The 26,790-nt window shown below is 46.6% G+C and overlaps 1 protein-coding gene across 2 annotated transcripts in view; it reads left to right on the top strand.

The window, feature by feature from the left end:
* The first annotated feature begins 14,091 nt into the window (after positions 1-14,091).
* The window catches only part of LOC149352744 (transcriptional regulator Erg-like), a 162,737-nt gene continuing 150,038 nt past the window's right edge, over positions 14,092-26,790 (top strand). The window contains exons 1-3 of one of the 2 annotated variants that reach the window (XM_089581973.1): positions 14,092-14,242; positions 23,096-23,422; positions 23,865-24,139. In XM_089581973.1, the coding sequence (XP_089438099.1) occupies positions 23,157-23,422; positions 23,865-24,139 (541 nt within the window). In that variant the 5' untranslated portion in view covers positions 14,092-14,242; positions 23,096-23,156. The other variant, XM_089581974.1, reaches the window with a different exon arrangement.

Below are 26,790 nucleotides of genomic sequence, written 5' to 3'. Positions count from 1 at the left end.
GTAGTTCCCACCTCTGTTGATAGCTTGCTGCCATCGAGCAGACAGCTTGAGGATGCCTGATGTTATACAGAGTGTGGGAAGGGAGTCGAAACAACACAGTACATTCCCGGCTGCCTCCTCATTGCCCCACTTCTTCTGCGAGGTAGCGCTAGATGTACGGAACAAGGCGCCGAATGAAAGAGATATACGGTGGTTCTGTAATAAGGAAGTAATTACTCATTTGCATCCACACAAGCGCAGCTATGCGGCTAGAAAGGAAAGCTATACAGCTTTCTCAGAAACTTCGTAGTTAAAAAAAAAATTCATCCTGGTCCGGCCGCATAGTTGTATAGCTGTGCTTGGGTGGATGCAAATGAGTAATTACTTCTTAATTACAAATATACTCCACCTGGCGGGATTCCGCTAAATATTTGACCAATGCGGTGGTTCTCTCTGAACTTATCATCTTAGGTCAGGAAATATCTGCAGGGTTAACCGTTTAGTGTCCAGTGTCCCGAATTCGCGACATACCATTTTCACACCATGCACTCACTACTTGGAGCTTGCATCAAAGTTTCACGTCAACATGCTCTCGGGAGTCAGCGCTTTCCGATCAGTTTGTTTGGACTCACTGCGAAGACGTTATTATAATCATCTCGTCTGACAAAACAAAGGAACACACAAGACGCAACACGTGCGCCACTCACAAATGTTTTATTGATGTTAGCGGCCGTGTTCCTTTCTTTTGTTATGTGTGTGTTTTGCGCTAAATGATATGACCTTAATGACTGAAAACCAACTAGCCCATCAGTTAACTCTTCTGCGAAGCAGTTAAGAAAATGGGGGCTGAAATGTGCGACGTTCAAATATGTCCTCTCATTTTTTGCCAACTTTTGCGGCAAAATATGAACACGTTTGATGGATCAAACATTTTCTACTGTCCCTGGGCTTTCGTGTTGGTTCGAGGCCTTCGAGTTGGTCTAATACCTGCTAACTAGTAGGCTGGTTAACTAATACTGATTAGTTAGCTCTTTAACTTTTACTGTTAGTGTCCTTATTTGTTGAAAGCGCAAGCAATACCTATATCAGTTGTCAGAATTTTCGTAAAATCAGTTACCCTCAGCGCCGTGGCGCAACAAACTTAGGCTATTTCGACGAATTACGTGCACTGGAGGGGTTACTTTGCCCGCAAGCTTCTTAAAAGGCCATGCATTTTAGCACGATGTGGGCAACATTTGATGGGCCACAGCACCGAGGGTAACCGCCTTTTCGAAATTCTGAAAACTGATATCGATATTACTTACGTTTTCAATAAATAAGGAGACTAACAGTAATAGTTAAAGAGTTAACTACTGAATGTTACTTAAACAGCCTACTACTTAGCACGTCTTAGCTGACATTCTGATGCGTGACACCTGCTATGCCGAAAAAGGGCTCTTCTAGCTGAAAAATCCTATTTTTAAAAATTGCAGAACATCTTAGGTGAAACACCCGGTACGGAACACCCACTTATCGAAGCAGCAGTCACCAATGGCTATGAAAGGTGCCTTAGCGGAATGGATGCGAACTGATTTCGACGACTCTTTAACGCCTGCTGACATTGCACATCGCACGCACGTTTTTGCATTTCGCTTCAAATATACCAGCTATACCACAATGCGTTTGTTCGGGAGCAAATTTGGGCACATCACTACCGGCTGTCTGAACTGCAGTGAGGACGGTGGGTAGTTCGTCCATAATTAAAGCTACGACCATTTGCCGCTGGCGAACTGTTGCTGAACACTGATGTATTCCACCCATGAGCATTTGCTATTTTTTTTTATCACTGTCAACCTTTCTTTGCATTTCGCCTGCTTGCGCTGTCCTCAGCTTTACACAGACGATCAGAGTGATGCAATCTTCGATATCCTAGTCTACATAACACTTGCGCTCCAACGACACTCCTCAAACAAGTCAACTGGACCAAACGCCTCATTCCGAACCTCACGGCGCAGTCTGAGACAGCTACTACACCTTTTCTTTCCTCAGAAGCTTTTTTTTTTCCGGGGGTATGTGACTTCCTTGTTTTCATTTTTTTTTTTTCGCCAGACTTCTACACAAATCATAAAACGTAGCGTTTTAGGGGAGGCCCCCTGTGACTCGAGCCTCGTCAGCCCTCAATGAAACTAGCAAAATGGTGCAATGGTGCCCATGACCCTGTGCTTTGTCGTCTTGCTCGCGTAACAAGAAAACTTATCCCGAGTACAGTCAGTTAGGAAGTTAGTCCCCAACAGATGTCACTTTTGTGTCACATCAATGCAGATCTACAAATAAAATCAGTCAGGGTGTCATATACCCTCAGATCAATCTGGTAATGCTAGTAGAAGGTCATGCTCCCTTGCGCCTCTTTTACTAAGGCAGAGTACCTAGACTCAGGAAGAGTTTCTCTTTGGCATTTTGGGACTCTCCACCGCGACAACTCCATGTGGTCATAATTACACCCACGCAAGCTTTGCTGGGCTGTTTTTACTACTTCGTACTTTCTATAGTGTAATTTTAGATTCACCTTGTCACGACTGCGGAAAGGGACCGAATATGTAATATCTACATGTGTTTCATTCTGATATTTTGTCTTTTAAATAACACATTTTTCGTTTACCTCTCAAGCTTTGTTTGCTTTTTTTTCGCTGCTTTTCTGTAGCCAGTGCAGCGCCGTTGACCATAAAGATTTTCGACCTTCGGTGCAGATATTCCACTTCATTCTGTAGCGTTTTTATGATGCTGTACGAATATTTCTTGCTTTCATAGCTTTACTCGTGCGGAACCAGAAACTTGTCCTGGCTGGTTAAACGTGTAGAATTTTCAGCAGCGTGAACAGTGCATCTCGAGAATAGTTTTGTTTGCAATTGACTGCCGCCTTTGATGCGTCAACTATTATCGTGCACACGCGCTTCTCCGCCGCATATTGCACCAGATATGGCAACTCAACAGTGTGTTGTTAAATAAAATCTGCGTTGTAGTAGTTTGTGTTTTACTTTCTCGAGCAGGTCGAGAAAGGCGCTTTAAGCAGAGAGCATCTAGCAATTTAATCCTTTCGATCACAGCCTACTGGCGAGCACCAGTATGGCGGGGCCGATAAACAAACTACGTGCTAAGAAATGCGACAGATGTGTAGCTCGCGAGGATATACCGGGGGATTTTTTTTTTATTAGTTACAGGTTTTTACTTTAAAAACAGTGAGATACGTCGATGCGGCCTGTACAGCAAGGCGGGCATTATATATGTTATAGAACTCAACTAAGAGATGACTAATTTATTAAAATTAACTTTTGAATATATGGTTTTAGTGCATAATATCATACAGCGAAGTAGAAGGCCGTAAACATCAAAGACGAGCCCATTTTTCTAATTTTCCGAATCGGTATTGTGGTTAGAAATATCGAGCGTCAAAATGCGGTTTTGTAAGCTTGTTTAGTTGGCTTCCTCGCATTGCCCATTTACAAAATGGTGCCACTTGCATTTCTAATGCAGCAAATACAGACGGAGGTTGTGTGTTTTATCATGTGGAAAAAGAAAACGTGATTTAGGTGTCAATACCACTCACAAGAATGCCATTTTATGAATGTGCATTGCAGAAAAGCCAAACGAACGAGCTTACAAAAGCGCATATTGGAGGCTCAATATTTAGGACAACAACGCCGATTCAGATCATTAAAAAAGTGGGCTTACCTTCAATTCGCAATATAATATTGTGCCCTAAAACTAAATAATGGTAAGTTGATTATTTTATTTCAGTCAATTATTTGTATTTTAGCTGCCCTCTGTCACGTATACACAAGATCCGCCTTGCTGTATACGATCCAACAGCACAGATCGCAACGATGCATCTATCACAGTCTTCAAGATAAAATTCTGTAAACATTAAAAAGTCGCCGGGTTCCCGGGGAGGGGCACACGAAAGAAGTACTAATATAGGTCCTCATTACCATATCCTTGTGTGCTTATCAGCAGGCGTGTCACAAATAGTGTGCGCGTCGGTAGGAGCGGGGAGTGAATTAACCGCTGCAGTTTGCATTTTTTTAATGGCATTGCGATCTTACTATTTTATTCATCATTGCACAAATGAAGTGTCTTGCGAAATTTGAACTTTTTTTTTTTTTTGCGGAACTAAAGCAGCATTACGGCACAGCCGTCCAAACGCCGGGAATACACCTCCCACGAATAGGAACAAAGAAAGGATACAGATGACGGAAGAAGAGTAAACGCGGAAATAAAGCACAATTTCTAAAAGCTTCGGATTTTGTCAACTGCATTGAGCCTGTGACAACAGTTACGCTGAACGCTTAAATTTGTCACACATTGATAGGCTACACAAATGATTTGCGGTTCGGGAGGCAACCACTAAACCCATCTATTACCTGCATTGAGGTAATCGCCGACTCGCGGGAGGTCAGTGTGCTCGCAGACCTTATTAACTAGAAGGCGTAGACTTCTACTCTGAGTGAGATCTCAGCGTTTCCAATGCGCGACGCTAGCGGCCCAGCTTCGTGCAACCACGTGACACTGGTTTAGCGTGTGTTCAGATCCTCTGCGGGAACGATGGCTTTCAAGGGAACGCGGTGGAAAATTCAATCCTGAAGGCATAATCGTCCGTCTGCCGGTACCAGCACTCTAAGAGAAACTGAGAGCTCGAGAACACTCCTGTCACCACCTCGCTCGGCTCTGCTCGCCAGTCTATCTCGCTATTTAAATCCACAGATTTTGGAGAAATAAGAAGCGATAAAAATTACGTTAGAACGTGAATTCACGAACAACGACAGCTTTGCGAGAGCTTCGACCGCTTGCGTCAAATTTTCGACATTAGAACGGGCACGACGACAAGCGACTACTATACCGCTAACCCGGATCCTTGGAAGCTAGGTTTCCCCACAACTTCTTTCGTCATAAACAAGCGGCGGAAGCAGCACAGTGGCTAAATCACTTTCCCTACAAGGTAGCTGGATCAACTATACTGCTCGAGCTTCTGCCGCTTAGTTTAGGGGGGTTCAGGCGTGATTTAAACTTGCGAGAAACAGGTTCAGTTTGTTGCTTTTGCGCGAGATGTTCCCGTCAGATGTGCAGCAAAGACACCAGAGTGAGCTGCCCTCTCCGCGTCTGTCTATTTCTTCAGTATGTAAACTAACTGCGATTACCCCAGTATACAAAACAGCAGAGTTCACTTTTGTTTATCGCGGCTTCTTCAAGGGCCCTGAACAATCACTGCGCACTCGCTGAAAAATATAATTCCTTGTTTTACGCCACGACTTTAGGACCGGTGCCATCGATGTATGGGAACTTAAAAGAAATGTACTATTTTTTTCTGTTTCTTTATTGTACTACAGGGCTAACTCTTTTACTTTCCAAAGTTTCACATAGTATAATTTATTTTAGTTACGAGCAGTGCGAGTCAATGCAAATACGGTACATGACAACACACTAAAGCCACACGAGCCAAACAGCCTGTTCTATTCCAGTACAGTTCTCTAATGCTTCATTAACTGCAACAAATATTACGAGAGGCAGCGTCGTTTTCGTGCAGTCTCCGAGTGTATAATTTTTTATGCGGTGATCACACGGCAGAGTACTTGCGGCATGCAAGTCAGGCATGACGTTCCGCAACAGTTTTATTTTCTTTGTTGTTCTTGTTTGTGTTTCGGAAGCTTTCTTCTGTCTTGTACTCGTATACCTTTCTGCGGACCTGGTGCTCTGCGTTGTTCACGCTGGGATGTTTTTTTTTTTTTTTTTTTTGCAGAAGGTACGTATGGTTTTGTAATTTTGGGGGGCTCTAGTGCACAACATTTTTGAGGATGTTAATGCTAAGCAGTCTTAAAATATTTTCCTAATTAACATAAGATCTATTAAATTCGTTTTTTTTTTAGGAAAAGATCCGGCTTGCGAATACCCCTGAGTTTATTGCATTAAATGAATGCTGCCATATAAACAGTCTGTAAGAAATGCGTTGGTTACTGTTTTCCTTTTATCAGAGCCGAACTTTCGAATCTTATGTAATTCCTCCTGAAACAGCGATGATCAGTAAGCATTACTTCGGCCCTGTAATCTGATGACATTTTACAAATGGATAAGGCATCGATCTACATCTTCTGTCTTGCTCCTCTATGAATTGACGCGGTGTACAGGCAGCGATCTGCACCCTTGCTGTTTGTATTCCCTCTTGGAAACAACGCCGTCGAAACGAAATCCAGCATAGATACAAGACTCGGAGAGAAAGAGAAACGTAATACAGCATTTGTAGCTGGTGACGAAAAAGCCCTACAGCTGAGAATGAAATAAAAATAAAGGAAAGAAAAGGGGAGAGGGCTCTTTTGTCTGAAGAAGCGTCTTAGGCGCCGTCGCCTAACGACCCTGATAGATGGCGCTGTCCGCTCTCGGACCCAACGACTTCCGGTAGGCCCCCTGGTGGCGGCAGCGCACGACCGGAAGTAACGACGGAGCCCTCTTTCCGCCCTTCCTCCCACCCCTTTCCGATCCTTTGGACCCCTAGCCCGCCCTCACGGCGGACTTGAAGATGGCGAGGCCCAGTGCTAGCGGTAGTTTTGATGACAGCAAGAAGAAAACGTTTTAGGCTCACTTCCGGGCTGCGGGTGGTGAACAGGAGGAGGGTAATGACGGCCGTCCCATCGCAGCCAGCGAGTGCAAAGTTCGTTTTTCATTTTGGCCCACGAGTCTGTCAGGACGGCGTTTTACTCCAGTGGCGCCGGTCGAAGGCTTTGTGCGTGCCCCGAGCAGCCACTTGTGCCGCCGGGAGAGGCATCAAAGGCGCGCTCTGACTCACGAGGAGCCCCGGCCAGAGATGTGGCAGCGGTCCCCCCCCCCCCCCCCCCCCCCCCCCCCCCCCCCCCCGTCCTCATGTCAAAAACGCGGCCACCGCCGCCACCACCTCTTCCTCCGCCTTGTTTACAAACATGCTTTTGCAGGCCATCCGTCTCAGTCGGCGCGGTCTAAAGTCCGCCTGTTGAGTCCCGCTGAGATGGCCGCAAGAGGAAGAAAACTGTCGCGCGGTCATTTCTTGCGGTTGTACGCGTATTCATAAAAGCTGGACTAGGAAGCTACTAAAACAGAAAGGCTAAAAATGAAAGGTTTGGTATAGTAAATCCTGTCCTTTTGGTTAGAAAGGGTTTTTCTGTTAGAACGTTTTCGGAACACTTTTATTGCGTTCGTTCTATTGAACAGCCGTGCAACAAAATCAAAGGGTGTCACCACCTGACATTGCAGTATAGGGCCCTGGTTTAAAGTAGGTGTAAGGAGAAGGCTTTTAACTCCCATTCTCGACAATCATCATGTGGAGATTGCAGCGAACCCGAGCCTGAACACGAGGCCGAGCCTTTCCGAAATTTTCCGTTCAAATGGCACCCAGGAGAAAAAAGAAAACCTTTTGTGCCATACCAATGCCCCTGGCGGGATTTGAACCAGCGCAGTCACAAATAAAGCAGCTTCGTTTCCCAATTCTTCAGACCACTCGGGCGCATGCCCACAGTTTGTTCTTTCGTGCATGGAAAACTACTTTCTCTATGATCTGGATCATGTCTCACGTAACTGAGTCGCATTGTGTGATCCAGCCGTACCCTTTCACTCAACCGCGAACATGCATAAAATCCTGAAATCCGCGCATATGCGTCAAAAAAGGATGATCAGTCAGGGGTTTGTACCTGCGCCACATAAAGGGAAGAGTGGTCCAAACGTGACATTCTCTTGCTTAACGCCCCCTAAGTCCAGAATGAGAAATCAAACTAACTTGATATTTGTGTGTTCCGACCTCGCACATGCCCACTACAATTCATTTTAAGGTTGACCAGACTGCATTCTTTTTAAACATACGTAACAATGGTGAATTGCGCCATGTTGAAGAAAAACGGTCGAAAATGTGCGAAAATCTGCACGCCACATTTTTCAAAACTGTTCAGCTCAATCAGCCTGACGTCCTGGAGTACCGCAGGGATTCAGGTGATATAAATTGTTATTGGTCTTATCACATCACATGCAAAGTTTAAGGAACTTTTGGTCCTTGGGTAATTAAGAGAGAATTATTTTTACATCAGGCTATACACGTGGGGCAACATACGGTGTTGTAACGTTCAGGTGGGACGTAAATGTAATGGTTTATTGGCTTGATCTGTAGCTCTACACGCGTTTTCCCGCTCTTTAGGATGGTCTGAACGTGAAAAAAGGAAAAAAGGAATGCTGTCTAGAGCGTAGAAAACCTACATAAAGAGCTGGAGAGGCGCAAGCAGCGCCGATGCTATCAAGTGTTTTGCTGTTCCAACAGGCGCTTGTGCGCAACCAAACAGTGCAGAAAATAAGGGAATACCAAACGCAGAAACTGTATATAAAACATCTTGCGAACTTCAGCGTCGCCCTCTGTCCGGTGGGCGTGAGCAGCTATTTGGCACTACACTCTGACAATGGAGCAAACGCTGTTCGGTCTGTCCTTTACAATCACATTCAACACCTCGTGTTGACGCGCTGTACGAATCGAGCCAAATCGCATGCATTATATTCAACACGCTTGAACGAAAGAGCGACAACTGTGACGCAAGATCGAAATGCTGCTAAGAAGGCATTAAATTCACAAATATCGTTTAGCATGCTACACGAAGTGCCCGGCGATGCTTAGAGCGTAGTGGTCCATGGAACAAAACAGTGACAGGTTCGGTATTAATACAATGACTGTCATTCGAATGGGCTAGAAAATATTTTCAAGATATCCATAAAGCAAAAGTCATGTGCATTCATATAAGTTATAAGTTGATTTTGCAAGGGGGCGTAAAATTTTAAATATGACTAAATTTACTGTTTTTCTTCAACTCTAAATTTAAAATTAGTTTTTAAGGAAAGGAAGTGACGCAGTAACTGTCTCACATATCTCGATGGACACCCGAGCCGCGCCGTAAGGGAAAGGATTAAAGAGAGAGTGAAAGAAGAAATGGAGAAAGAGGTGCTGTTGTGGTGGTCTGCGGGATAATTTCGACCACCTGGGGATCTTTAACGTGCACTGATATCGCACAGGACACGGGCGCCTTTTGCGTTTCGCCTCCATCGAAACGCGGCCGCCGAGGTCGGGTTCGAACCCGGGTACACCGGCTCAGTAGACGAGCGCCTTAACTACTGAGCCACCGAGGCGGGTCTCTTCACCTGCCTTCCCATTGGTTGAGCGTGATGCAAGGGCGGTAGGGAATACTTCAGCGACATTTTGTTTTTCATAATGTGAATAAAAATTAATGGCGACTCTTTGCAAAATTGTGGCGTGTTTTTCCCGACTCTCCGCTACTCCCCGCTTAAAGCGCATTGCTTAGGCGGAAGCCTCATACACACGTCGACGCCGACCCCACCACCGGACAATTTTCACCTTCATGGCCCTCTTAACTTTATCGCATTAAAGAAAAAAAAGTCACGAGGCATTATAGTTTTTCTCAAGCAGACAAAAAGCTTATACTATGGTGCGATTTCAAAGTCCTTCTTAAGTGTTCACTGTAGCATGTGCTAGAAGACCAGAGCATCAGAACACGAAATGATCAACTGTCTCTAACTGTCCACAAAGGCGGCAGTACACAGTCCATGGCACAAACATCTTGGCGCGAAGTCATGTTTTGACAGGCAAGGTGAAAGTGGAGAGTTTAAAAAGGACCGTTTTTGCCGCAGTGTCTGTGTGCAACGTTGTCTTAAGGTGAACGCGTGAGCGTGGTGCCACGCTCTCTGGAGCTCCTGTGCGTCTGTCGCGGCTGCAAATCGAAGCGAAGTGTGACAGAAAGCAAAGCACTCCCTGCAGGTCCCTCCGCTTCTGCGCCATTTTGCTTCGATGCGTGCGACAGATGTGCTGGCGCTCTGAGTACCGCGGCCACGCACCGGGGCGTTCGCATAAAAAGTGGACCACCCTCCGCGTTTCGATGGAGGCGAAACGCAAAAGGCGCCCGTGTGCTGTGCGATGTCAGTGCACGTTAAAGACCCCCAGGTGGTCGAAATTATTCCGGAGACCTCCACTACGGCGCCTATTTCTCTCTTTCTTCTTTCACTCCTACTTTCCTCCCTTTTCTTACGGCGCGGTTCAGGTGTCCGCCGAGATATGTGAGAGAGATACTGAGCCATTTTCTTTCCTCAAAAACCAATTTTACACTGTGCAACCACTCAACTCGCTTTAATACACTGGTTTAAAAAAAAAAACTCTAGTAAGCATACCGATGCAAAGGTGCAAGGAGTAAAGACTCGGTCAAAACTTGAGACAATCGGCCTTCTGGACAGGCCGCACAGGTAATGTAAAGAAAAGCGTGCGGTGAAGAAATTACACGAAGGTGAGAAGGCGGCCAAAGCGGGCGAAAGCGTCGAAGTCGAGTGCACGAGCATTGTGGCGCGTAAAGCAACGAAAGCAGCGAGGGACGGTTAGCTGCTGAAAGAGCCGGCACTTGAAGCTCCAAAAGCGGCGCCAGACAGCGAGTGCGCTGTCCAGCTGGAAGGGAAGCGGCTGATGGCGGTGGCTTCTCAAGCCACGAAAGCAGCCAGGGAGACCATGCGAGCTGCCTAGCTCGAAGATCAGAAGCCGGGGATGGGGATGGCACGTCCAGAACAAAGAAGACATGTCCACTACCCGAGTGCGAGTATACCACCATCTGTGAGCCGTAGTTGAACGTTCTGAGCCTTTCCTGTAGTTCCTTTCATGCTTACAGCTATTCACGATGACGAGTCGTATTACTATTTTTTTTTTCGCTTTAGAATAGGAAAATTTTATTGTGGACTTAATAAGCATTCCTATTTCATATGTGAACACACTTAAGAGGCAGAAATTTTTGTCTGCTCGAGCAGTGAAAGTGAATAGAGGTAAAAGGAAAAAACACAACTGCCTAATTTTGACCCAATAGCCAGTGAATATTTCTTTTTATAAGGGCTGAAACAGCATGCTACATCCAAAGTTTCAAATTCTCCAAAAAATGGAACACAGTTCACATATAAAATGTCAGAAGAGGTAAAAAAGGTACCGCTGTAGCGAATAAACGACCGACGATCATTATTGAAGTCGCGTTGTTTTTGTCATCTTAGTCGCTGCTGACCCGAAAGACGCGGGTTCGATCCCGGCCGCGGCGGCAGAATTTCGGTGGAGGCGAAATTCTAGGGGCCCTTGTACTGTGCGATGTCAGTGCACGTTAAGGAACCCCAGATGGTCGAAATTTCCGGTGCCCTTCACTACGGCGTCCCTCATAGTCTGAGTCGCTTTGGGACGTTAAACCCCATCAACCAACCATTCAAAGCATGTGGTATGGTATAACAAATGGTATAAAGACCCAAACCCTTTCAGGTGCCCGCGTTTATTCTCGCGCGCTGCTCACCATGAACTTCGTGTAGCACTTTACGTGATTGTGGAAAATGAAATTGCATGTGAGAAGCAAATTTCTGTCGTCTATTTGTCATGCGTGTATCGCTTTCACTGCTTGGCCGCATGTCTGGGGCGAGCACAGAGGTGTTAAAACCGTTAGCTTGTTGGGTTTGAAAGGTCGGTCTGCTGATGAAACCGGTGATCCGCGCCTCAGCTGTGCCAACATCACAGCTGCGAAAATCCATCTCTGTAAATGGCTATGTGCACATTTGTACGTGTCAACTGCTCATTCCTTCAGAACACAGCCCAATGGAAGACAGCTCATCTATGAAATGCCAGAAGAGGTAAAAAAAAAAAAAGCTACCACTAGCGAATAAACAAACGGTGATCATTACTGACATCGTGTTGTTTTTGGGATCTTAGTCGTCGTTATATGTATTACCTACTGGGATCTTCTCCGTGGCTATATGTATTCGGCACTGGCTTCTCATGTCGCGAGTCGCAGTTTTTCAGCGCCACATTGGCAGTTATCATGCCGCTTTAGTGAAACGAGTTTTCGAATTATGGTTCAATAAAACTTGTTACTGGGCTAGTTGGTGACACATACTTGAATAAAAAGGTAGCGCAAAAAAAGACGACCACAGTTGTTAGTGGCGTTCGTATTTGGGGTGTCTTCCTCCTGTGGTCGTCTTTTTTTGCGCTACCTTCTTATTATTATAGTTTTCGAAAGCATCTGGCCTAATTATTTAACTGCATAGGTTGGGAGATGCTGGCATTTTCAGGCGACTGCCGGATACTGTTATACATACGACAGCAGCCCAATTAAGATTTCCACCATGGCCGACAGGAACACATCCATTACCTATTAACCATGTCAGTAGTTTCCGTTTCGCGGGCAGAAAAGTCTTTCAAAAATATAGCGACTTGATAATAGAAATACTGAAATTTCATCCATAAAGTGAGACGTTGGTTAACTTCACGAAGAAAACCTTCGTTCACTTGAACGCCACACCCCTTTTTTTGTGTACGAGCTTTTATATCCATATAATTCCTTTGCCGCTGTGCAGTGAAAAATTGAGGAGTTCCTAAGACAAGCGTTGCAGCATTCACTAATTTGCACAGTTTCGTGGTCAAAGCCGAGAGGCTGGCGTGTAGATCAAACCGGTCTTGCCATATTTTATCGGTGTAATACTGATCTATCAAGTTGGTATGCATTTTATATCTGTACTCAATAGCAGGAGTTCCCTGGAGAGTTTGTAGTTTGGGATCTCCTGCTGTACTGATTATTTCCAAGCCTCCTGTATGTGTACGTTTTCTCAGTTAGCCTGGAACACTTTATAATTTTCTAACGGCGCTCACAGGTGCGTGGCACAGCCAAAGAATACTCTGTTGCTTCTCTCGCTGTTCAAATGTTCCAGTGCCTGGGGTGTCTGCCGCTGCTATTGCAGACCAGAACTGCTTCACTGCCCTTGCATTACTGTTTCATTGGAGCTGTCAGTAGGAAAAAGTGCTGTACGTAAAACAAACTGCAACACATGCATGACGCACCTTCATTATTGCCGCTCAGGCGCACTTCACAGTTGTGATCGGTGTTTCTCGTGTGTTTCTTTGTGTGTGCGCGTTTGTGTGCATGCGCACAATAGGAAACAATGATCTTATTTAAGTATATCGTTGACACCTTAGAGCGTACTTAAACCACCGCGCAAATCGAAAATAGGCCACTAAACTATTCGCTGAAAAGACAGGACAGAGTGGCAAGAACATAAATCGGTGTCTCAAATGCCGATTACTTCACCAAGAAGAATGCTTACAAAATTACATCGTCAAGGTAACATCTGATGGAGAAAATATTACGAAGGTTTCAAGCACTCAAAGCGCGCTCATTAGGGAGGGAATAAGCACTCAGGGTGAGCCTAAAAAAAAATGGGGAAATTAACGCTGGTGTGACGCGTCAGATCACTGGCAGGTCAACCAGATCAGAAATTTGCGGCAGCTAAACCAAAATGCGATTGCATATGATTTTTGTCAAAATAAGCGTTCCATAGACTTATCGCACACATTGCCTGATAGCAGAGCAGCAAGCGGCGTCTTTGCGGCATCATTTCATAATTAATCGCACACTCGATCCATCAAGTGCATGGCTGTTATGCTGGCTATATATCTGTAACATACGATCTTAATAGCTAGAACACAACCAAAAATACGTCTTTCAGGATCTTTTCTTTTCACCTCCAGATTAAAACAATGAACAAGCAGGGTGCAATAAAAGCGCCACATGTATAAACGGCTGCAGTTCAACTTGTAATATTAAATAGATCAAGAGACGTCGCACAAATGCCTAACGGCCTCGTTGCCTTGACTGTCTGGGACAGGAAGTCTAGCATAAAGTTCCACCGTCTCTGAAAAAATAAAACAACACACTGACGTACTGTGCGACGTTACCTTGGCCAGATCAAGTGCGTGGAGCGGCTCCTTCGCCTTAAATACCCTCTGCCAACTTGCACAAGCCCCAGTGGCCACTCTCCCGCGCGAAGAACAAGCCTCCTGAAGTGCTCCCGTGCGCACCTCTTTGGCCAGCTCAAAGCGCAGCGTCTTAAAAAGTACGGCGGCTGTAGACGAAGCGCGCGCGCAGTGCGCGGCCAGCGGTGCGGCGAGGGGCCGTGCCCAAAGGGTGGGGGAGGAGAGAGGCGCGGCCGGGAGGAGCCGGAGGAAAGGGGGAGGAAAGGCGAGGCCTCGCTACTAGAGTCCCATCCGGCGCGCTTAGGAAGGAAGGAAGCACCGGATTGGCTCCGGAGGAAATTCCGCCCGGCGCCGGGGGCGCACAACAACGCCGACGCGAGTCGAGCCCGACCGACGGCAGCGACCGCGGCCGGGACCCCTCGCGGCTGGGACACGCACGCCGACGCCCCCGAACAGCAGCGCGTGGTGAGTACTCCGCCGCGTCACGCACGCGAAGACACATAGCGCTCTTCTCCGCGTTCGGGCAGTGATAGTCTAGACGCCTGCACAGGGCCGTTGTCCAGAGATGTGCGTCGTCTGCGCGGAACTGCGCCCCACTCGGATGCTCTTTTTTGCACGAGGTCAGTTGATTCCGTCGAGAAATGTCTGTCTACCCTGACAGTTCTTCACCGTTGAATTTTAAGCGTGCTTCAGACATTTAACGAGTTGCGTGAGCCGTTTTAGTTAACGTCGCTGTTCGAGAACAATATTTTGTCAGCAGTTCGTCATCTTTGGTCGCTCAGGGCACGGAACAAGAGATGTGCACGTGCTCTAAGCAGCTCCAAAGATGAGGCGAAGTCTATTTTCTCAAGTGGAGTGCAATGCATGCGGCACTGTCACGTGTTTGCCCTCTCATCAGTCGCATAACACAAATGTGCGTTCTATGTCACAGCAATGACTGTAACATGCGCTTTTCTGAGTATTTTAAGCTGACGTTTTGTATTCCATTTGGCCGTTTTTAAACCATAAGAGTGTCCTAGTTATCTGGTAATGTCGTCTAAATCGACCAACACCTACTTCAGGCGCCGCGGTAGGCGTTCTAACAATGCGGTACGAGCGCACTGCCATGGTGAATTACTGCCACAAACGTCACACTTCGTGGCAAATGTCAACTCATTAACGTTTCATGTGGTAGACTACATACTCTATCAGTTGTGCGTGTGCCTTACGCGTGAAGACATTTATTCTAATAAGACGCAGCTCTTACTTGCTCATGAAGCCGGAAAAAGCGAAGCTGGAGTTCCTACTTAGGCGAGTTTCGGTGACTGAAATGCGCTTATACAAGTCAAGAGAAAAAAAAATATTCAAGTTTTATATCAATGAATTTCAGCAGCTGCGATCAGTCAACGACCATGACCTATTTTTTTCCGGGCGCCGCACCACTTTCTGCTTAAATTTGCGCGTGGACCAAGAAGAAAAGTGTATTTTAAGTTCAAAATAATTGCAAGCATTTCAAGCCATGGAACCACTTTATAACGCTCGTTATTTGGTGCACGCGCTGGTAATCTTTTTTTTTTTTGAGTACCTACGCCGACATCATCACTTCTACTTTAATTCGTAACTGATTGCCGTACAGAAAAAGCCAGTTGCACCAGCACGCTACGCCCTTCAATGTTCATTCTTCCTCCTCCCCTTAAAAAAAAATGGAGAACCATAGGCGATGTTTCTTGTTAATTATAAACATTTACTGAATCAAATGAAAGAATGTTTGCGATAGGTCAACTGGCCAGGAAGCACAAAATACGGACAATATGCGGCGCCACGCGCTAGGAGTGTTTGACGCTTCTCCTGATCTCTACTCTTTCTGAGGGGAAGCAAGCGGCTCAGAGAGGCGAGAAAAAGAAAAGGAGAATGAACGTTGAATTAGACAGGCTGCAGTTTTTGGTCATTCACAACTGGTAAAAGCAAGATGAGTTCGTCGCTTTAAGACTATTTCTTGCCATCTTTTTTTACCGAGGATGTTTCTGCAGTGATATGCGGGACTAAAGGCAGTTATTTAAAGCTGATAGTTGAGCTAGTTGGTTCACCGCCGAATACGGCACGGTGACAGCGAAAGTAAAGACAGGACACAGAGACGTATTGTCCATCGACTGTCCCGTGTGGATGTGTTTTTATGTCCAGTCATTACTTCCGCTGCCACCGCACGTTCTCCTCGCTTCTATAAACGTCTCCGGCTGACGTTTTTGTGGACAATAAGCAACCAGAAACACGCGCCGACTGGAAAAAAAAACGGCAGAAACAATAAACGCAACATATTCGCCTGATTGTAGCACCTCGCTAGATGAGATTAAGCGATTAAAGTGAGGGAAATGTCACAGGAGGAGCCATTTATCTCCTAGCGAGCGGCGTGGATGTGAACTGAATAGTGTTTAATCAGATCATCGCGGTATCCCAAATAAAATTCACTAAAGGTGTAAACTTACCTTCGAATTCGGAGGAGTTATGTTTTACTTAAATATGCACTGAACTAAGCCACGACGTGTTTGAAGAATAAAAAGAAAAGAAAGCGAGTAGCCAAGTGACGTTTTCCAAACTCTGTATCTTCTGTAAGTTCAGCGGTCCAACAAATAAGAGTACAGGCAGCTTGCGCATCTTTTGCATCGCTGCGTCATGTTTTGCTCAACGAAAAGTAATCTTAGAAATAGTTCCAACTTGCAACTTCAAGCCTGAATAGACGTGCATTAGGATCCTTCAAAATTTAGCCTATATACGGTTTTGAAAATGCACCAGTGGCATCAACATTCACATTTCAACGCAAAAATTTTTTCTTGCTGTCGGTGACGTAGCAATTGAAAAACACAGAGCGAGCAGAATTTAAAAAAAAAAATCCTTGTTCACGAATGCATATAAGGTGGCAGGTGTTTAATATTTGCGTGCACGAAGAAAAAACACTGATGCAGGAAGGCAAGCTCAACCTAAATCGTTTTTATCTATCCCATGCCATTGCGTTCATGCGTAACCAGACACAATTAATAATTCTGTTTGCATACAGACAGCATTCATGGTAGCTGCTGTTTGACGAGGTGCCGATTTGTACAAAAAGACGTACAATACAGCGGTGCGTTCGTTTCGTTTTTTTCCACATTCACGAAAACACTGAGTTTGTAAAAACACTTTTCCTATAATCGCGCGCGTTACATCCAGTGGATCAGTCAATAATGAAAGGAGGCTATAAAACAAAAGAGAAAGATTAAATGATCTTCTTAAGAATGAAGTACCAAAATTATCAGAACGAACAAAAATGCGCGGCGTTAGTGAGACAAAGAAGTGCGTGAATGAGCGATCTCAACTAAGAAAATGCCCGGGAAATTTTAAGTCTGGGCAATTCACTCTATCCTTTTTCGCCGTTTGAAGAAGAGGTACGCGAGCAGTCTTCAAATAACCTCTTCAGCGTCGCATGCTTGCTCATTACTGCAAATGTTTTGCATAGTTTTCTTCCTAAATGTCTTACGTGGTATTGTTATTGAAGCACTTGCGCTTAGAGTCATTTTGTTTCTAGCACGCGGAGGCGACTGCCAAATATAGTTTGCTTGTAAATGCAGCCTTTTCTGTTTTCTTAGACCTGGCATACGCAATAGGTGATGGGGATCAGTTCAATTATCACCATCACCTCCATGTTTGCGTATATGCTACCTTCCTCTCAGTGCAGTCAAATGGCAGCGAGTTGTTCGGATGCAAATTTATGACAGCATACTCGTCATCGGTGTGCGCAGCCCACGCTCATCTCTTCTCAGCTTCACCATTTATGTTGGCATCAATAAAAAATGTCGCGACATCGCATGAAAACCGCGTGACCAAAACCACCGCGAGGCAGGTTTGAAGAGCACCCGCAAGAAATATTGGTCAAAATCTTGCTACTTGCGAGAGGAAACCGGACCGTGATTTGCATTCACACAGCCTGGGGGGTGGCAGGTGGGGAGAGGGGTGTATGTCCCTCCCCCCTCTTGTTTTAATGAAGGCACTCCCTGAATTCGCACTAATTTTGTTTCTACACACGACGAGGAATTTTGTTTAATAACATCGGAAGAAGGACATGCACGTGGAAGAACACACCATCCGTAGCTGGCTCGTGGTGGCAGAAACCGCGATTTCCACGCGAATTTCCACTGTTATACAGCCTTTTCCGCGTCTGCGTTACGAGAGTGGTGTTGGACAGCCTTCTTTTATTAGGTTTATTGCAAGCATTCTGAACTGCCGCACAGTTTCTCGACACATTTTATGTAGTCCTTGTTTTTCAAATTTGTCTGCTCATAAAAACGACTTTAGCCCTTGCGTAAAGTGAAGGAATTGTTTGCTGTCATTGTCATGAGTGTTGGAGTCATAAACGTACGTTGCTAGCTTTACGGACACATGGACACATCAACGACACAAATAAAAAATGAAAATGACTATCGCCTCTCCTATACTCTCAGCACCCCCTACTTCCCCCCCCCCCCCCCCACCCACGCCCCCTAGATTTTTAGACAGCCCCCAGAATTTCAATTCTTGGGGAAAAACACAGCGCACTCCTAAGACAAGGACGAAGAAAGACAAGAAGATACAGCGCTACAGCGATATGTCGTTCCACAAAAAAATAATCAGTTGAAGTCAGCGCTGTATCGACTTGTCTTTCTTCGTCCTTGTCTTAGGAGCGCGCTGTGTTTTTCCCCAAGATGAACTACTAACTAGCCCGCTCTTCCACTCTTGCAATTTCAATTCCTGGGGAAACCCCTGCAACCGTCTATGGGTACTGCTTGATGCTCGGATTTTCCATGCTTGAAATGCTTGGACAAGGTGTCTGCCGATGTGCCCGGGGTGCCCGCCGGTCATCCAGTGGATTTTTATCACGGCATCATAAGCTAGCACTGCTAGCTTATGGTGCGAGGTCTTGCCTTACGTTGGCTCCAGTTTTCACAGCCACTATTATCAGCAGGCCGCTAGTGATGAGGTGGTCTGCGGTCGCCATCTGAAGCCCGACGGGAGCAAAGACTCCACTTTGGCGGATCTGAACTGCCACGATCAGTCAAACCTGGCAAGCGCTAGCCGAAGTCGTGTCCGTTTATTCACGCTGTCGTAGAAGCAAAAGGGCCGCTGTTTGGAGTTTACGACCTGGCAGTCACGGGCACATCACCTTTGTGCCCTCGAAGAACGATCCGGAAATGGCGCTCCCTATTGTGCCAACACCGATCATTCGGCCGTCCCATTTTTACGTACGCCACCCGATAAGCGAATGAGCCCTTTCCCGCGCACTTAACTGCAGAGATGGCATCCCACCCCCGAAATGTTATTAATAAAAGAATGTTGCGCACGTACGCGCGGTAAAGTCCACCACTCTTACGCGACAACGGGTAGCCTGCGATTGCGCGAAATAATTCGTTGCCGCTGCGGGCGCGCCCATCCAGGCCTTGTGGCACGGCGGAAGTATACCGCGCAAGGCGGGTGCGCTGCGCGTGTGTTATGCGGGCGATAAGCGCGCCGTCGAAGGCGAGTCTTTTTGTTTCCATTTCCGGTTTTAGAAATACGGATAAGCGCCACGCTATGAAACCATGCTCCCTCCTAGTGCAAGCGGTGGCATGGCCGGGCAGAACACGACCGAGGTGATCGCAAAATCAGGCTGGAGTGGGGTGAAAATGGAACTTTGAAAACTGTATTCTCGTAAACTATGCGATCAAACAGACATTCACGCATATGCAGTATGATTAGTATTATGCTGCAGTTTTCTTTCTTTTTTTTTGGATACCTAGATATTATAGCTTAAGCTCAGAATTTATGGGCTAATAGTTATTGCAAACTGGATACAAAAAGAGGCACGAAGGCAGGATGTGAAGACGCGAAGAGGATAGAGGTGGTGTTATATCTGTAGAACAAGTGTCATAAGGCTCAGTGCGCAGCCATTTCATGTAAAATTTCAGTTTGTATTGCATGAATTACTGAAATCTGCACAAATAAACGTAAAAAAAAAGATGGATGTTTGGAGCAGCTCACGCAATGCGCTTTGTAAGCGCGCGGAAAGACGCAACTGCTGGAGAAGCAAGGCACGACTGGAGAGTGCAGATCAAATAGACACTGGACGCTGAACAGCCTTACATCAGGCTTACATCGGGCTGTCCAGATTTACTGAAAGTTTCTTCTTCACCCGCTTGGTTTTGCAATTCTAGCGTTTTACTTTTTTTACTTTTCTCTGTTTTTCCTTTTGTAAGACCTGCTTTTAAGTTGCCAAAGTTGCGCTTCGGGGTTGGAACCTGTAGTTGCCCACAAAATTTCTCTCTTTTTTTAAATAACATAACCCATGGCTGACTTCTGCCTCCGTTAAGCCGATAAAAAATTCTAACCTGTTATTACACAGTACAAGTGCCTCAAAGGCGTTTTGAAGCGTCCCGCAGAGCTGCCTCCAAGATAGTAAAAAAGAATGGTCGAAAGCCGCCGTGGTGGCTCAGTGGTTATGACCTTCGGCTGCTGACCCGAAATACGCGGGTTCGATCCCGGCCGCGGCGGTCGAATTTCGATGGAGGCGAAATTCTAAAGGCCCGTGTACTGTGCGATATCAGTGGACGTTAAAAACCCCCAGGTGGTCGAACTTTCCGGAGCCATTCACTACGGCGTCCCATATAGCCTGAGTCGCTTTGGGACGTTAACCCCCCCCTTAATCCTGAACCAAAGAACGGTCAAAGTAGTAGTGCCGTACCTCTTTTGCTATCTCGTCACTCCTACATGCAGCGTATGTAATGTTCTACCAGCCACTCATTGTTACTTTTTTTTTTGCACTTTGCCTTAATATTGTTCCAAGGCTTACTGACACTCTATTTTGACGCCAAATTAATTGTAGGATTTGAGTTCTGCGTCAGTTCAGATATTCTCCACGAAAGGTTCATTGCGAATAAAGCTTACAGTATACTCTACCTTGATTTAGAACAGGGCTATGCAAACTGTCGAGCCTCTCACATATTGGGTCGAATATTGACTCCGGCTTCAAATCAACGAGTACCCTTAGGTAATGATTGATTATAATTAGGCACAACGTAGACAAGACATTGGAACAAGAAAACGGTTGCAAAACTGTGTCTACCCTGTTTTTCAGGCGAAACCCAGCCATTATGTTCCTTCCTTCTGTCAGCAGCTGCTGACATTATTGTTCGCAAGAAGATCGCAACTTACTCTTATCGATCCCTGCGGGATTAAGTACTGGTCGTTCATTGAAGCAGTGGAGGTTCCATATGCAGCCAGTAGCTATCAAATCATTCAAAAGGGAACAAAGGTAAAAAAAAATTGTGCCTGTTTGGCGTTCATGAAGAAATGATTCCTCTTGTGCCTCTTTGTTCATTGCTTCTAGCTCCTCAAAGTATACTCAAGCAAGCTTGGTCTCTCTTTTATTTCTTCATATACTAGTTGTCTGCATCAAGGATTCAATTCCTCCTCGGCGTCCTGAACTCGGAGATAAGAGCGAATTGTTTCAAAAGTGCGCTATATACTGTCAGCAATACTGTCTTTCTGCTCAGTAAGCATACGGCAATTTTTCCAAATTGCTTTGTAAACTCTCTTGAAACAAACCTTCTTCGCTAACATTAAAACAAATTGGCCAGTCGTGCATTCAGCACAAGAAACCCCAAAAAGGCGCGCTCATATTCGAAGAGTATTGCGAATATCGCCTCTGTTCAAACTACCGTACCCGCGCAGAGCAAAACGCAGATGTTTAACGAAAAAAAAAAAAAAACGTGTGCCACCAGCTACATGCGCACGAAACGAGGATGATGTTTGTTTGTGTACACAAGACAAACGACAGTTGAGGAAGAACTGAATAAAAATGTAAATCGTTGACCTAGATACAAGCAGAAGGGGCACATAACTAAGGCAAATGACGGTTGTCAGGCTGGATTCTATGAGATACTCTAACGTAACAAGAGCGGCACGGACGAACAACATCCAGGACTTCACCCTTTTGCCGGGGCTGATAGTTATAACGGCGTGATGGATCAAAAGTACGAGCTGACAGTTCCTTGCTGTAAAATCCGGCAGTGAACTGAAAGGTTCAGGGCGATGTCGAGCATTTTTCATCTGTGCACATCCAAGGACATGCCATTCATGTGCACGAAGAAAGCTTGCGGTATAGTTCCACGGGACAAATTTTAAAATTTCTTACGTCCCTATGTATACTTCTCAACTTCTCTCTATTTCTACTTTATTTCTTCTGAATTTCTACTTCTCATAAGACGTACAGGCGCGGCCATAAGTAAACGGAGCACGCTATTGCGTTCGAAGTGCAATCACGCTTTCTTTATTGGTAATGAAGAACCGTTGTTTGTCTACAAGAAAGCCCACCAACCTCCTCTACCAGCATTCGCGTACCACTGCTAGAAATTTCAACTAGGTGACGCGTAAAAAAGATTCGAAGACAGTTGCTTGCTCCGTTTACTTTTGTCCGCACATGTACAATGCTGCAGAAAGCGCTGTTACGGTCACTTCTAGTTTTCTCTCGGTTTGTTTTACGGCACCTCCGTTGCTTCGTCGCATCTACTTTTGCAGGTTATAATAACTTCTTATTCAGTGATCGTAGTATTCTGTTCGAAATTCTCCACGACAGCCTTATTTAGATTGACACGAAATGTAAAAGTGGTTGTGTATCGAGGTTTGGGCACTTTAAAATCTAAGTTTAAAGCTGTGAATCATCTTTCTCTCCCAGAAGAAGAACACCCCCAGCGGCTTAATATTCCAGACTGTGCCTTATCTCATTTCCTGGATGAAAATTGTTCGTCAGCCATCCACACCATGTGGTGTAATTGGTTTAATTTGACGAGAAAAGGATTTAACATAACATTTACCCATCCCTTTCGTTTCTGCAATAAAGGCAATTACGGAGACAAATCGACATTTTTTAGAACACTAAGATGGATCGATTACAAGCTTTATTCATTGCTAGCGCCGTTGATATACGAGTTAGTTTCTATACTTGCCACGAAACAGTTTGTGTAACCCTTTCTCTGGGGTGTGTTTGCTGATTCATCCACTTTTTTACTTATATACATTTTCAACATTGAAGTGCTCAGAGTGACTGTTCCGCCCTTGCCACAAATTTTCTGCGGTCATCGAAATTACTTCTAGCATGAGAGCCAGGCGTAAGACAGCAAGTGTATTTACGGCTCGTCAACGACGAGAGCTCGTGATCGTATACAACCGTAGAATTGCGGAGAAGACGCTTTTCTGCCACGGGCCCAGGTCTTCCCTCTGATCATTACTGAATGAGCTTTCGCGTCGTGTTCCCGGGCGCAACCATGAAAACACCACGAGGGCCCTCTCTGCGCGCAGGCACCAGCGTGGACGGCCCGCAGCCGGCGCACGTGGCAACGGCGCCTCCTCGTGCGGGGGCATGCTGGAGGCGAGCAGCGCGTGTCCGCTGGGCGACTTGGGCAAAGTGGTGAAGCTCGAGGAGTGGGCCGCGGCGGCTGCGGCCACCCCGGGCGCCTACCGCTACCCGCACCACCTGCACCACCACGCGGCGCCGCAGCCGGGGCCCTCCCCGGCTAGCCGACAGGTTGGCCGCTACGGCGCCGGCTCTGGGGTGCCCGGGGAGCCGCCGCTCAAGGGCTCCCCGGGGCCTGTGGACTCCTCGCTGCTGGCCAGCTTCAGGGACAGGTGAGGGTTTTCTGCTGGTCGCAACAGCCAGGCGCACGCCTAATAAGCACCGGTAGCGCCCTTGCCCGCTCAAGGTTCAGGAAGTCACAGCGGTCGGATGACACGTGGCACAAAAACGTGGACCCCTGAAATATTAACCTATACTGCTCTCTACTGAGCTAGTGTTGAAACGCCATCCAGTAAGCGAAAGTAAGCGGTGAAAACGCACGACGTGATTTCGTCTACATAAATACGAGGTGTGGATACGACAGTGTAAGGATTAGGCTGGTCTATTCCCTTTTTTCGCTCATAGCGACCAGCTTTGATTGGTCCAGATCGTGAATGGCCGCAGAGAACTGCAGAACAAGTGTCGATCACACTCGAAGGAGCGTCCGACACGGCTCTTCAGCATCCTTCAGACAGAAATCCACACGCCGCACTGATCGCTCTTTACCATCCACAGATACCTGGGTGCTTCGGCGCCTCCCTTTGGGGGGATGGGCCCGTTCCTGGGGCCGCCGCCGCCCCCGCACTTCCTGGGCTCTGCGGCCGAGTCCGCGACCGCCAAGGGGACACCCGAGCCGGCGCGAAGGCCCGCGGGCCGCGGCTCAGCCTCGGCCAGCCCGGCGAGCCCCGCCGGAGGATCACTGGCCCCTCCGCCGGCCACCAGACCCGGCCCGCCACCCGCAGCTTCGGCGGCCGACAAGCGGCACTTCGCCGCCACTGACCCACCGTCCGGTGAGCGGGCGCTGCGCCATGTTTGCTTCACGCGAGGCTTGCACGCAGGGCCCGGACTAGGCATGAAGTATGCCTCGTGCGACGCCTGAGTGCTCTTTTCACGTTATCAAAAGGGTGCATGGCGAACATAAGACAGGCATTTGCCGGTCGAAGCAATATGAAAGCAAACACGTGATCAGCCTGCAGTGAGTGATTATTTCCCGCGTACGAGTGAAATGCATGCACTTGCTGTTTTTCCAAGTAGCTTTCCCACTAGACGCATGATTTCTTTTTTTTCTAATTTGAAGTTGACACCCAATTAAATAAACTAAGCTTTGAAGTGCAAACTGAGGGTCCCTTTCCATTATACTCGCACTTGTACATATCACGCCCTGCCTTCTAAGTATAGGTAAGCCTCCTTTCGTAAGACTATTCTTCACTTCAGCGTGCCCTGCGAAGAAAAAAACAAAAAAGCGCGAAATTTGGTGCTTGCTTCGAAGTAAATTTCTGTGAATTAACTTTAAAGAAAAATGTCTCCGCCTGAATCTTTGCTTCCATGGTTACATTGTGATGCATACAGTATGCGTAATACAGAACAGGGTATTTACTTTATTTACAGACGCTGCCGTCTCATTTGTGAGGCATGGCAGGTTGAACACTGTACTAGAAAAACATACAAGCCGAAATTCAAGAATGCACAAATTCGTTAAAGGGACACTGAGGACAACTTCATCCAATCATTGTCCTCTCGAAAAATTGATCCTCTAGCTCTTTGTGGCTATGGTGGCGCTGTTCCGGCAGCAAAATATGCATTTACCGGCGATAAAATTGGATTTAAAGCTCTTGCCTCCAGTAGATCCAAATTCGTGACGTTCTTACTGAAGACGACGGGTTGCCATCATTTTAAAATGAATGGAGGGTAGACTAACCTTTGTGATCCGCGAACAGATATTGGTGCCGACGCACGGTTCTTACTCGCGAAATGTGTCGTGGATGGCGGCACTTGAATTTCGTTTTCTGGTCATTTTCACCTGATAAAATCTCCGCTTTCGTCGAGACAGGTCTCTTTGTGATGCGGTGCCCTATCGATACAGGTCAGCTTCTATTTGTCCTCAGAGTCCCTTTAGGTCATACTTGGCTAAATACCCGGAGGAGAGCAGAAAACATTAACCTGTCACATAATTAGGCAATTTATGAGTACGTAAATATATATTAAATATAAATGAACTCCAGAGAAATGTTTGATATGCACCAAATTCCGCTTACTTTAAAATTTAAGGTCTGCCTCAGTTTAGTGCTGGCAATCGGGAAATGTAACATTTGAACGAAGCCTTATCGTTAAAACAACGCGTAGAATATGCGAGGAGAGGATAGACGGTACTTCTGCCCTCGTTTTTTCTACTTGTTGTTTTAGGCGTTCTTCCTTCAAATATTATGTATGACCAACTGGCCCTTCGGTATGCGTGGTAATTGTGCAGTAACCTGCAGTAGCATTATATGCAATAATATGAGTGGCCCGTCTTCAGCTGTCACACACGCACACCATTTCATGGATCCCTACAGCTAAGTTACGGATTTAAGCATGCGACATGAGTTCGGCATTCGTACCAACCTTTGGACTGATAGCATTTTTCCTCCGCCTTCCTTAGGAGAAATCGTGTGAGGTTCTAAACTGTTGTAAAAACGACATAACCGTTTGAATTGAGTAGATGGAGGCGCCAGAAGCTGTTACGAAGAACGAGGGTGTCCCGGAACCTCCATTCGTGTTGTTGGAGGCAATAAACACACCTTCCGGTATACTTTGACATTCCTTTTTATCTATTATTTTTTCTAAACTGGGGAGCCCATGTCTTATCCCACGTTTGATCTTCTGCTACCCAGAACACGACATAATAAGGTGTTCGTCAAAAGTCTGCCATAAATTAAACTTTCTGCTTGTTTTGTTTTGTCTTTCCCCCACTTCTGCCCTCGGCTTTTCTTTTGCACAGAACACTTGTGCACTAGCTCTACCCAATCGCTGCTGCAGTAATAGCCTAAAGCCCTGAGCAGCAAATCACTGAGAACGCGCGCAAAATTGCTGAAACCCTGCGCATGTTCTTTCGTCTCTTCTCGATCGCGATGGCCCATAAATTCAACGAAACGACCGCGCCCATTCAGCGGGGTGTACGGAGGTCGCCCACGCCCGCGCGCTCTTCGCTTTACGCGCGCTGTCGACGCCAGGTGCCGCTGTCAACCTGCCCCCGGCGTCACGCGATAGGTCGCCATGTCCATATACTCTGGCGCAACGGTAACAAATGTGGTTGATGCCACCGGTGTGCGCCGAGCGCTGGCCGGGAGCCGCGGCTGCCATCTCTACCTGCACCGTCGCTTCCGCCGCATCACGCGACGACCCCTGGCGGCCGGTGAACAACAAAAGGTGCGCACGCCGCGTTACAGCCAAGTTCGCTGCTCCCCCCCCCCCCCCCCCTACCCCCTGGCTCCGCCAAACCCCGCAGAGACCCCCGCGCGTTTATCGAGCGGGGTCATCAGAAGGCCAGGTGAAAAATGCCCGGTGGCAATGCGGCGTTCGCCTCGCCTCCATTAATCACGTGACTCGAACCTCGCATCACTCTGGGGAACGTCGCTCGCACGCTACTGCTGGCGGCAGCCCATGTGCGCTACTGCGTCGTCTT

Source organism: Amblyomma mixtum, chromosome 3 (genome assembly GCF_055824585.1).
Source record: "Amblyomma mixtum isolate Tamu chromosome 3, ASM5582458v1, whole genome shotgun sequence".
Lineage (NCBI taxonomy): Eukaryota > Metazoa > Arthropoda > Arachnida > Ixodida > Ixodidae > Amblyomma > Amblyomma mixtum.
The sequence above is the reverse complement of the archived record's forward strand: the minus strand, read 5'-3'. Positions and strand labels throughout refer to the sequence as shown.